The sequence below is a fragment of the Mustela nigripes genome, chromosome 7, assembly GCF_022355385.1.
Source record: "Mustela nigripes isolate SB6536 chromosome 7, MUSNIG.SB6536, whole genome shotgun sequence".
NCBI lineage: Eukaryota > Metazoa > Chordata > Mammalia > Carnivora > Mustelidae > Mustela > Mustela nigripes.
The window spans coordinates 7231208-7243290 of NC_081563.1; the positions used below are offsets into that span (position 1 = coordinate 7231208).

Sequence of the window (12083 nt, forward strand, 5' to 3'; positions counted from 1 at the left end):
TTTGTAATATGCCAATCTGATAAGTGAGAAATATTTCATAGCGAGTGAGTTTGAGCTTTTATCCTAAGTGTTTATGAGCCATTTGTTGTTTACCTTCCAAGCATTTTTACCAGTCTCCCTCTCCCCCGATTAGTGCTAAAAAGTGATTTTTGAGCATTTCTTCAGGTGGTTGTTGGTCTTTTGTTTGTTTTCTTTGGAGAAATGTCTGTTTGAGCCCTATGCCCACTTTTGAGTGGAGTTGTTTGTTTTTGTGTTATTGAATTTTAGGAGTTCTCTATATACACTGGATGTTAATCCCTTATCAGGTATGTAACAAACATTCCCTCCCATTCTGTGTGCCTTTGTATTCTGCTGATATTTTTGATGGACAGAATTTTAAAACTTTCATCAGATCCAGTTTCTTTTCTTCCTTGCCCGTGCTCTTGGTGTCATATCCAAGAAATCATTACCTAATCCAGGGGTAGAAGTTTTAACCCTATGTTTTATTCTATAGTTTTATACTTTTAGGTCTTTCATTTAGGTCTTTGATCCATTTTGAGTTCATTTTTATATATGGCGTGAGGTGGGGGGCCAGCTTCATTCTTTCATGTGTGGATATCCAGCTTTTCCAGCACCATGGGTTGAAAGAGCTGTCATTTCCCCCACTGAACCGCGTTGGCACCTTTTTCAAAAATCACTTGCTGTATATGAGTATTTATTTCTGGGATCTCTATTCTGTTCCATTGGTCCATATGTCTGTCTGTATGCCAGTACCACCCTATTTTCATTATCGTAGTTTTATAGTAAGTTTTGAAATCAGGAAGTATGAGTCCTTTTGGCTTTTGGTTTGTTTTTATTGTTTCACAAATATTCTCCTGTCCCTTTTTCTTCTTGTGGGACTCCCACAATGCATATATTGGTGCATTTTCTGTGTCCCATGGGTCCTTTAGGCTCTGTTCACTTTTTTTCAGTTTTTTCTCTTTCTGTTCCTCAGACTTGATCATTTCCAAGGCCTGATTTCAAGGCTGGGTCTTCCTGCTCAAATCTGCATTGGGAGCCCTTTAGTGAATTTTTCATTTCAGTTATTATACTTCTCAGCTCCAGAATTTTTTGGGGGGGTATTTTTTCAAGGCTTTCTCTTTATAGATACTTTCATTTTGTTCATGGTTTATTTTCTCAACTTTCTCTTCAGTTTTCTTAGTTCTTTGAGCGCCTTTAAAACAGTCATTTTTTTTTTTAAGATCTTATTTATTTATTTGACAGACAGAGAGAGAAATTGCAAGTAGGCAGAGAGGCAGGCAGAGATAGAGAGGAAGCAGGCTCTCCGCTGAGCAGAGAGCCCGATGCGGGCCTCGATCCCAGGACCCTGAGATCATGACCTGAGCCGAAGGCAGAGGCTTAACCCACTGAGCCACCCAGGCGCCCTAAAACAGTCATTTTAAAGTCTTTGGGAGTCCTGCCATCATCTCTCTGTCAGGGACAGTTTGTATTCCTTTCTTTCTTTCCTCTGAATGGGCCATACTCTCTTGTTTTCTTGTATGCCTTGTGAGTTTTTGGTTGAACGTTGGGCTTTGAATCTAATGACGTGTTGATTCTAGAAATCCTATCCTCGTCCTTCTCTGGGTTTGCTGGTTTTTGGTTATTAGTGTTGCTTATTATCATCATTTTGAATTGTTGTAGGCTGTGTCCGTGCCAAGGATCAGCCTGAGGCATAAACTTACAGTCTCCTCAGGTCTTTTCCCAGCCCTTCCCTGGATCTGAACGCTCACTTTCTGACGTTTCCCTGTATGCGCAGTTGTTTTTGAATATTAATCTTCATGTCTGGCTCCCGAAGCGGAAAAAGAAAAATGAAGGCGGGAGAAAGACACAGGCTCTTTAAATCCCTTGGAGGTCAGGGTAGCTAAGGGGGTGGGGGGAGGCATAACAACGCTGACCACCCGGCTCTGTACCCCCGTGATCAGAAGCAGCCGTCGGAACAGATTCCCCGTGTCTCGAGGGCAGCACCCTTTAGACCCAGCTCGGCTCCTGCAGATCGTGTCCAGGAGCACACAGCTGCCATCATGAGTCTGAGGGTTGTGAAAGGGGTCACTGCTACCGTGCTGAGAACTGAAATTGGCCCAGATTAACCCCAGTGAATGGTGCAAGCCTTCCATCGGCATTTGCAAGCCTTCAGCAGGTTCCAGGGTTCCTCTCCTTACATCAGCGAGACAGGCACCGATGGACCCAAGGCCTCGATCAAAATACACGGTGTTTGCGATTTGCTTTTTTAACTCAAAATACGATCTGTACATTCTCCCTTACGGATCAGTATACATCTTCACTGAGTACTTCAGAGGAAGGGGCCGCGTGTCATTTAAACCACCACTGAGGAGCGTGGACTTTGGAGTCATGTAGATTTGGATCAGTCTCTGCTTTGACACTTGTCCCCCTGCACGGGGTGACTTTCAGCAGCGTAACTCTTCATGTTTTCACCTTTCAAATGAGGATATGACCCAGCTCAAAGCACCATCTCAAGAGTTGTGTTCCTGAGATCCTTAAAAGCCCTTACAAGTCAATAATTTTTTTTTTTAAAAAGGAACAATACCAGCAGAAAAACCAACAGGGAAGGGCATGAGCATGCTATTTGCAGAAGAAGAAAACAGACCATTTATGGCGTCAATGAGCCTGTGAAAGATGTCCAGCCTTCGTGAGGATCAAAGAGATGCAAATCAGAGCAGCAGTGCCATGGCGTTTTTCAGGTATCAGATCGGCAGAGATGAAACATTCGTGGCACCTGATGCTGGCGACGGTTTCGGGAAGCAGGCCCTCTTGCCCAGGGCTGGTGGGGCTGTACGCCGGCTCTGTGTGTTTGGAGAGTTGCTTGGCCTGTTTGTTAAAAATCATCAGCGTTCGTTCCCTTTATTCCACTGGTTATCCTTTAACACCTGACCCTGCCTGCGTAAGTGGGCCAAACATGTGCACCGTTGCAACATCCCATCACAGGGGAAACAACCCACATGTCCATGAGTAGGGCAACAGAGCCCAGGAACCAGGAAGCTCCGTTCACGGAAGTGTGTTCCCAGTGAACTGTGGAGTCACGTGGTCCCTGAGGTTCCTTCCGGTGAGGAGAATATCCTGACTCGGTAAGACCACAGTTGGCCGATGACTGTCGTTGGTCATCACAGCTACGTCGGGCCCCTTTTGTTATGTGAAGTAAGTGAGCTTTCCGGTGGTTAAACTTCATCAGACCATGTTACTCTGCGCTGTTCCACGGTGGTGGACACGCCTGAGGCCGGATGCGCGGCCATCTTGTTGTGGCTAAAAGCTCCATATGGGCTGGAATCGGGAGCAGCAGAGAGTCGTTCACAAGATGATGAGTGCGTTCTGCTTTGCAGTGGACAAGGAAGCAAGCATGGGTGGCATTTAGGTGCTGGGAAGTGCCGGGATTCGTGTATTTGCTCAACAAACATTTCCTGAGCTGTGCATCAGGCACTGGGGTGGGGGTGAGAGTCACTGCTACCTCCAGGTAAACAGGTAATTTTCTCAGAGCAAGCACCACAGAGGATATGGAGGTGCACCACTGGACCAGGGATAAGGAGGAGTTGGCGACGGTGTCGGAATAGAAGCTTCCCGAGAGCCGGGACTTTGTTTAGTTCACAACACTGTGAACCGTGCTGGGCACCCAGTTGCTTAACATACAGAATTTTGGTGACTGAATGAGCATACAAATGAATAAATAAAGTTAGTGAGTCAGGGTCTTAACAGCTAACAGAAGACCTATTCAGACAAGGAGAATCTGTTTATAAAGGGATAGACAGTTGCTTGTGAGCTGTAGGTGACCCACAGTAGGGATGGTGTGCAAACCCAGGCAGATGCAGAAGTGTCGTCACACCTGCAGGTTGGAGCGGAAGAGCGCAGAAAGCTTCTGGGAACTGAGAAGGAACCAGAGTGAGGGTCCCCCACCCTCCCTGGTCTCCCATTAAGTCTCCCCGTGAGCGAGGCGAGCGCTGGATGCGGTCCACCGGGCTGCCTGGAGCACATCAGAGGCGTGCCTGGAACTCCGTGCCTGGAACCGCAGGGGCATGGCATCAGACTCCACCAAGAGCCCCAGGAGACGAGCAGGACCATCTCCGTTTGATAGTGGAGGAAACAGAATGAGATCAGTCGGGTCACTAATGAGGATAATTATAACTCATTATAATTAGTGTGATGCAGAGCTACTCTTCCAAGAAATGACAGGGCATTTGTCGAGATTTAAGTCCAGGCTGGGTCTTAGCGACTGTCGACAGCAGCGTGGCCTCAGAGTCCTCAGATGGACCGGGTGGATGGGGTCCAGTTCCTTCTCTGGGCCTCATCCGTCAAATGGGCTAATACTTGTTTTCAAGTCATCTGTGAGGATTCCGTGGGGTAATGTTTACAGATGTTGTACCTGGTAGACTCCGCTAACGTGGTAGGTGTTACCAAAAGAAAACTCACATAAGCTATGGACGTGTTAAGGCTTTGGAAATATTCCAGAATGCAAAGTGTGTGTTCTTTTGGGCAGAGGAGTATGGTTTTCATTTTTGGGTATTTTTAAAATTTTGGTCATGAATGCATTTTACTCTGATGGGAAAACCGGTTCTTCCCTCTCTCCTCCCCCCTCCTTCCTTCCTCTGCGCATCTTTCTCTGCCTTTCCTCCGTCCCCTTTCCTGCCTTCCTCCGGCCTATTCTCCCTCTCCTTCTTTAATCTGGGACCTTTCAGTGCCCTTCTGCCTCAGTTTCCTGTGTTGGTCCCTAGCCCTCTGGCCTCATGCTCTGCGTGGCCAGTATGGCTGGTCCCTACAACAGCAGAAGACCATGTTCCCATCTGGAATTCGGTGACCTGATCCAGGCTTCCTGCAAACACTGCCTCCTTCCTGGAGGCCAGGGTTAGGTCGAGAGAGGGCCTAAGGCAAAGATTTGGATCTTGAGAGCTTTCGACTTTGGTCCTGGTTTGACGTGTTTTCCAGCCGGACTTCTCAGTGCTCACCCTCCAGGAGCGGACAGTCTGCTGCTAGGCCCTTGGAGTCTGATCAGTTACATATATGTTTTTTAAATGATTTTATTTATTTATTTGGCAGAGAGAGACACAGTGAGAGAGGGAACATAAGCAGGGGGAGCGGGAGAGGAAGAGGCTGGCTTCCCGCTGAGCAGGGAGCCTGATACGGGGCTTTATCCCAGGACTCTGAGATTATGACCTGAGCTGAAGGCAGATGCTTAACTGACCGAGCCACCCAGGTGCCCTGATCAGTTATATTAATATTTATAATAATCCTGCAGAACGGACATAATCTGTGCCTTACAGATAAAAGAACTGAGGCACAAAGAATTTAATGGATTTAACGGAAATCATACATTTGGGGGCGCCTAGCTGGCTCAGTGGGAAGAGTCTGGCTCTTGATCTCGGGGTTATCAGTATGAGCCCCACCTTGGGTGTGAGGTTACTTTAAAAAAAAGGAAAAAGGCAGGACACCTGGGTGCCTCATTTGGTTAAGCATCTGCCTTTGGCTCAGGTTAGGACTCCAGGGTCCTGAGATCAAGTCCTGCATGAGACTCCCTGCTTCTCCTCCCCGCTCTGCCCCTGCCCCTGCCCGCGCTGTGCTCTTTTCCTCTCTCTCTCTTTCTAACAAATAAATAAATAAATAAATAAAATCTTAAAAAAGAAAAAGAAAAGAAAAGAAAATGCTGCAAGGGTGCCTGGTTGGCTCTGTTGGTAGAACTTGCCACTCTTGATCTTAGGGTGGTGAGTTCAAGCCCTGGGTTGGGTGTGGAGCCCACTTAAAAATTAAAAGCAAAATAAACAAAAATGATACATTTGGTAATTGGCAGAGCCGCGTGGATTTGAGTCCTCCCTTGAAATCCTGCCCTTCCCGTTCTTGTCTCATACTTCGTTTTTTTGAGGGGAGGGAACCTCTGGTTTATTTGTTTTATTCTTTTTTGGATCTTCCAGTGTCACATCAGTCTCAGGTGTACAACATCGTGATTTGACGGCTTTGTCTGCTCGTCAGCTCACCGTTCTTCCTCATACTTTCTGAAGCCCTCAGGATCCTTTCTGGAGACTTAAATGTTTGATTTTTTGATAAAAAAAGCAATACTGAATTATTATATTCCATAGTAATTCAATACTGAATCATCATTATGGATTTTTAAAAAGATTTTATTTACTTATTTGACAGAGAGAGAGATCACAAGTAGGCAGAGAGGCAGGCAGAGAGAGAGAGAGGGAAACAGGCTCCCCGCTGAGCAGAGAGCCCGATGTGGGGCTCGATCCCAGGACCCTGAGATCATGACCTGAGCTGAAGGCAGAGGCTTAACCCACTGAGCCACCCAGGTGCCCCATCATTATGGATTATAATCGAAAAAACAAAGAGTGGGAAGAACATTTCCCCCTAGTTCTAGCCGTGCTGTCTCTGTAAATCTGTGTCTTGGGTTTTTTCCACGGAACATGATAATACATGCCTTGTTCCACAGTATCAGGAATTCTTTGGAGACCTTCCTTCCAGGGGCGTGTGCAGCAGGCCCTCAGTCGGATATCCCATTTGCTTCCAACAATCCCCTATTGTTGAACCTTCCCAGGGTTTCCAGTGTGTTGCTCTCAGCAAGAGTGCTACGAAGAACATCTTTTGATTCAGGGAGGTTTTCGTGTTCACCCTATTTCCTTAAGACGGTTTCCCAGAAGTGGAAATACTGGTTTGAAGGGTCTGCACATTTGAAGTCTGTGCCTCCACATTGCCACAGTCCCCAAAGGGCAGTGCCCATCTCTCCCCCCCCCCCCCCCCCCAATGGAATGTCACAGATGATTTGGAGGGCACATTCCCAGTCTGACTGCCTTGTGTTCTTTTCCCAAAGCCTCATAAAGAAGATGGCCCAGAGTGTGGTAGAAGTCATGGAAGATGCCAAGGGGAAGGTTCCGGAGAACCTCCTAGCCAACGGAGGTAGGTCACTGGCGCGTTCTTACCCAGGCCTCTCTCAGCGGGTTCTAGCCCATTGCTCGCCCGGTCAAGGCTGCAGGCACAGGCCCCATAGAGCGTCTGGATGGGCACATTGGGCAGAGCTATACCCCCCATTTTGAGCTCAGCAGGACCTTCAGTTTGAAGACCTGCCCCTTGGCCTGTGGAGGGTCCTGCTGTGGCATTTCTAGAGCATCTGACGTTTTTACCCTATAGAAACCTGCAGGGAGAATGGGGTCAGTGGGGTCTCGGGGTTGTTGGATCTGCCCGCCTTCCCCATGAGCTTCTGCTCTGTCTGGCTTGGAAAATTCCACCTGTTCCCCTCCCCCATCCCCACCCCACCCAGCCCCATTCATTCCTTCTCCCAGAAGAAGATGGAAAATGCCTTCAGGGGCTGAGAAAAGCCTCAGACTTACGTCTCAAGTTGTGCCCAGTCAATCCAGAGAGACCAAAAATGCTCTCTGTGCTGTGTGTTCGCATTTAGAATTTCTGTCTCTCCTGGGCCGTAGGGGAGACCCCAGATTCCAGAGACATTCAGGCCCCTTAACTGCAGACATAGAATCTGAGTGTGCTGGAAATGTGCAAGGCGCAAACTTGGAGACTTGGGAAACTTCAAATCAGGTGTTTGAACCCCGCAGAAGTCGCAGAATGTGTGACCGTCCGCATGTACACAAGACCAAAAATGAGAGTGTAAATTCTGTATCTGACATTTCTGTCACTCGTTACGTGTCAGTTCATAGTTTTCCCCTCTTGGGAACCACAGAAGGTTTTTTTTTTATTTGCTTGTTTAAATGGAAAAAGGGTATTGCTCATGCTCCCAGATCTGAACTTGGCTTTGTGGGTTCGTGCGATGGAATAACTCTTCCTTATTACATTGCAGGTTTGAAGGAAAAAATGAAATATTTAAAGAGTAGGTTGTACGTTGTTTGCCGTGAGTGTGCTTGGCGTGATGCCTGCGTGTCCCTGGGAAGGGGGACTCTCAGTCTGGTCATTGGGGTGTGGTGATTGGGTCCTGGTGGATTTCTCGAGGAACAGCCTGGGACCTGGGTCACCGTAGCCGTATGACCTATCACCTGTTGTATTCCTTTTCCCTCTTTCTCATGTCTGCCCTGCTTCCCTCCCCACCTCCCCGCCCCCAGCACCGCATGCCTCCGGAAGTGGGGTGATCCTCTGGTTCTGGAGTTCAAGGTGGACTTTCTGTATCTTTCGGCTGTGGTCTGCTCCTTGCTCTTTGATGTTTGTCCTCAGTGCCCACTCTTCCTGCCTGCACTGGGAGTCTGGCTTTTGTGGACCCTGGCAGCTTACATGTCAGGCTTAGCATCGTGTGGCTCTGCTGGGGTCCACTCACACAAGGGCTCTTCTCTCAGGAGCCTTGGGGAGGAGGGGCCATCCCTGGGCCTCAACAGGCTGTTGCTGGCTCAGAGGAACCATTTGCTTTAGGTTTTCTCCAACCTTCTCAAACTGGTGGAATTTAGGCCAGCCGATCCTTCTAGGACAAACACTTAAGCCCAGCAAATCCTTTCAGGAAGAACATGGGTCTTTACAGATCGGAACTTAACCAAAATTCCTTTCCAAAAGCAGTCTGTTAGTGGCACTGACATTTCTTGCTGTGCTAGTAAAAAATTATTTTGTTAAATTGATCAACTGATCTTCCTTCCCAGCCCGTAATTTGTAAGGGCCCTAGACGGAAGGGTTGGCTTAAGGCAGAGAGCTACTTTGCCATATAAAAACCTGGTCTTTAAGCCACGAGGATTTGAGCCCATGTTAAAATAGCGAACAGGATGCTTGCTTTTACTCAAAATTCCCATTACTTAAAGCTAGACTTATCTTATCATCCCGTGGTCTCCATCCCCAGGGCAGATGGCTGCTGTTCTGAAGCCCGGCTTCCTCTCGGGAGGAGGAGATTCAGCTGTATTTATCTATGTAATATGCTTCATTACCTCCAGGCCCCCTGTGAATTGGGGCCCCATGACTTTGGTGAGACTAGAGCTTCGAAGGCTTGTTCTGTAACCAGCTTTGTGCACACAGAGGTCAAGGGCTGTGGCCGCTGACTCCTGACATTCACAACACGTGTTAGCACAATAAAGGCTCTGAAAAGTACTGCAGTCCAGAGACCTGGTCAGACTGACTTTGGCTGGGGCTTCCCTGGTAGGATTGGGCTTGGGAAATCTTTTTCTTTTTCTTCTGCAGAGCATCCATGGAACTAGTGAGCTAGCAATGGGCAGAATGAACTGGAGGGCTCCGGGTTGGCCTCAGTAGGCGGGATTTAATCCATCTCCCCCAGGGCCATGTCATGGGGACAGCCAGTGGCGGCAACTGCCTTAGGTCAGACCCGGTCCTGGACCTTGGCGGGTCACCTCTCTTGGTCCTGGTTTTCTCCCCTGTCCATGGACTTCATCCTTTTCAGGCACCTTGCCTTGCTGAGGCATCTCTTGTTTTGGCTTGTTCTTTGCCCCCAGCTGAGCTCTGAGTCTAGAAGGAAGGCTGTGGATGCTTTGGATTGTAGCAGAAGCCTGGCAGACATACCGCGGTTTGGAGTGGGCCCTCGATCATGCACAGAAGTCATAAACACCTGGAGATCCGTTCAGTGGAGCGGGAGATGGGCCGTGGCCCATGTGTGTTTGCTGGTCCCTTGTCCTGCTCCCATATAAGGCCAGGAAGGCCTTGTTATGGTTCTCAGACAAGGTTCCTGTTACTCCAGGGCAGTGCCTGTTTATTGCATGTTTTGATTCTGAGTGAGCCTGCCTGGGTCATGGTCTGACCTCCCAGGCCAGGCGTCCAAGGCTCCTCTGACTTCAGCTGGGGGAGGGAGGGGAGGCCTGTCCTTTCTAGGGCAGGGCTGGAAGGACAGGCAGGCCCAAGGGAATGGCTTGCTGCTTTCTAAGATGGAGAACTGTCCTCAGGCCATGTTGTCACCAAAGATGATGGGCGTGGGCAGGGCCATGCTGCCCTTGGATGTGTGCTGAGGGTGAGTGTCTGGGGTCAGGAGCTGGGATGGGAGGGTCACTCAGCAAAGGCCTCAGGAAGCTTCTCTGCTGGGTGCTGAACATGCAGAGGGGCTGCTCTCCAAGCGCTCCTGGCCAGGGGGACAGCCCTGTAGTCCCGCACGTGCTGTGATGCCAGAGGAGCCTGGGGAATCCCCCCAAGGAGATGAGCAGAGTCTGTCAGGAATGACAGGAGCCTTTCTAGAGGAAAGAGCCAGCTCATTCTCTCTGATCTAAATGCCACAGAAACCCTAGCATCTGTGACAATGCCTGGGGACGAGCTCAGTGTACAGCATATCTCTTCTAAGCGACCCATGTCCTGCGAGTTATTTCAGTCCCTGGAGTTATAGGGACGGTCTTATATGGGACCCTTGCTCTGTCCTGGGCACTGTGACAGGCTCTGGGGACACAGAAACAGCCATCTGCCCTCCAGGAGCCTGAAAGTGCCAAGAGAATGGGGGCGGGGGGGATCAGGCAGCATTGGAAGAAGCAGGGAACAGGGGAACATCCAAGACTGTGGGACGGGCAGTCAGTTGGCAGGCTTTTAGGTGGTGGGCCCTGTCCTGATGCTGAAGGACAAAAGCAGCAGGAGAGTAAGGGGTGGGAGGCAACAGGCTTGGAAGTGGCAGAGTGGGGAGGAGGAGGAGGGGCTTCTGGCCAGCATCTCCTGCCTGGGACCAGGCAGCAGGGGCGAGGGGGTGGGGGGGGGGGTGGGGGGCTCTGTGAGTGGATCAGTCACCATAGGAGGGCTCCTTCTCCGCCTTCTGGATCTGCCTCCGGCTCTACCCCCACCTACACCCCCATTATCCACACATTCCTTCTGGTCCTCCCGGGTCTGCAGTCTCCCCCTGCAGGGGTGGTCATACAAAAACCCACCGTAATCCCAGATTTATACCTAAGTCTGTATTGGCTCGAGGTGCCTTAACGAAACACCAGCCTGGGGGGCCGACGTAACAGACATGGATCTCCCACAGTTCTAGACACTGGATGTTCACTGTCAAGGTGCCCGCAGGCTGGTTCCTGCGTTGGGTCCTCACAGGGGCTTTTCTTGGAGAGAGCATGCGGGGAGGGAGAGAGAGAGAGAGCTCCGTGGCGTCTCTCCTTACAAGGACGCTTATCCTAACGGATGAGCTCCCTCCCCTTGGCGACTCTTGTCAATTCCAGCCCCACTGGAACCCGAGGGACCTCTTCTAAGGGCAGGTGAGCCAGACGTGTCAGCTCGTGGTTCTTGGGCAGAGACAGGCCATGGTGCACACCGTAGCCGTGACCGTCTGTGGGCGGACAGGGAAGGGGCGTGGCACTCCGTATGCCCCACCACTGCGTGCCGGTCCCACCTCGAAAATGGAGATGATGATAGCACTTAGTAGGGTTGAAATGCAATAATTCCCGGGTCCTGGCCAAGGGGAACAGTCAGTGTCACCTGCCTGATCGGTTGAGGCCCTTCCCGCTTGTTGCGCGCCCGCCTCTCCAGCAGGCTGCTTGCCTCCTCTGAGCCCCATTTCATCTCCGTCTGTGTCCTGGGGACTCGGCTGCCCCCCTGTCGGGCTCCAGCTTGTCCTGAGCTGAGCTCATCTCCTCTCCCCTCTGCCCCCTCCTGCTGCGTCGCGGCTGCCCAGCCGAGTGCTTGTCCCCCCCCCCCCCCCACCCTCTCACCCCACCTGGAAATCCAGGTGTGCCTTGGGCCGCCTCCGTGGGCAGCCGTGTGGGCCTGCCCTTCCCCTTCTGTTTCCAGAGCTTGGGCCCCTCTCAGCTGCTCCTTCTCTCCCACACTCCCCTGCCAGCTTCTCTCCTGCAAAGCCCCCGTTGGCCCCCGAGAAATCTCCGTGTACGAATGTCCTTGACTGACCACACAGCCCCCAGAGGCTTGGTATCCTAACCTGCTTGGTGACCTTCCCAGCCCTGCTGTTGGAGTTGGAGCGATGTGTGGCCACTTGCTGGCAGATAATGGGGGGCGGGGTTCCATATGTGCGCCTGGTGTCTTTATCACCCCAGGAGAAAGTGTAGACACGGCCTATAGCCCTCCTGTTTCATCGGCTTGTCCCAGCCCTCCTGTGGCCCTGCTACAGCCCTCCTGTTCCATCGGCTTGTCCCAGAGACTCCTGGGCCCCCCGCACACCCCCTCTGGGTGTCCTCAGCTCACACCCACTGCCCTCCCCCTCCAGCCCCTGCCTG

The 12083-nt window shown here is 50.6% G+C and overlaps 1 protein-coding gene across 3 annotated transcripts in view; it reads left to right on the forward strand.

Annotated features, from left to right (window-relative positions):
* ATP6V1C2 (ATPase H+ transporting V1 subunit C2) overlaps positions 1-12083 on the forward strand; it is a 52525-nt gene that overhangs the window by 20461 nt on the left and 19981 nt on the right. For all 3 annotated transcript variants that reach the window (XM_059405152.1, XM_059405153.1, XM_059405154.1), the window contains one exon: positions 6827-6912. In XM_059405152.1, coding sequence (XP_059261135.1) covers positions 6827-6912 — 86 coding nt within the window. The remainder of the gene's footprint in view (positions 1-6826; positions 6913-12083) is intronic.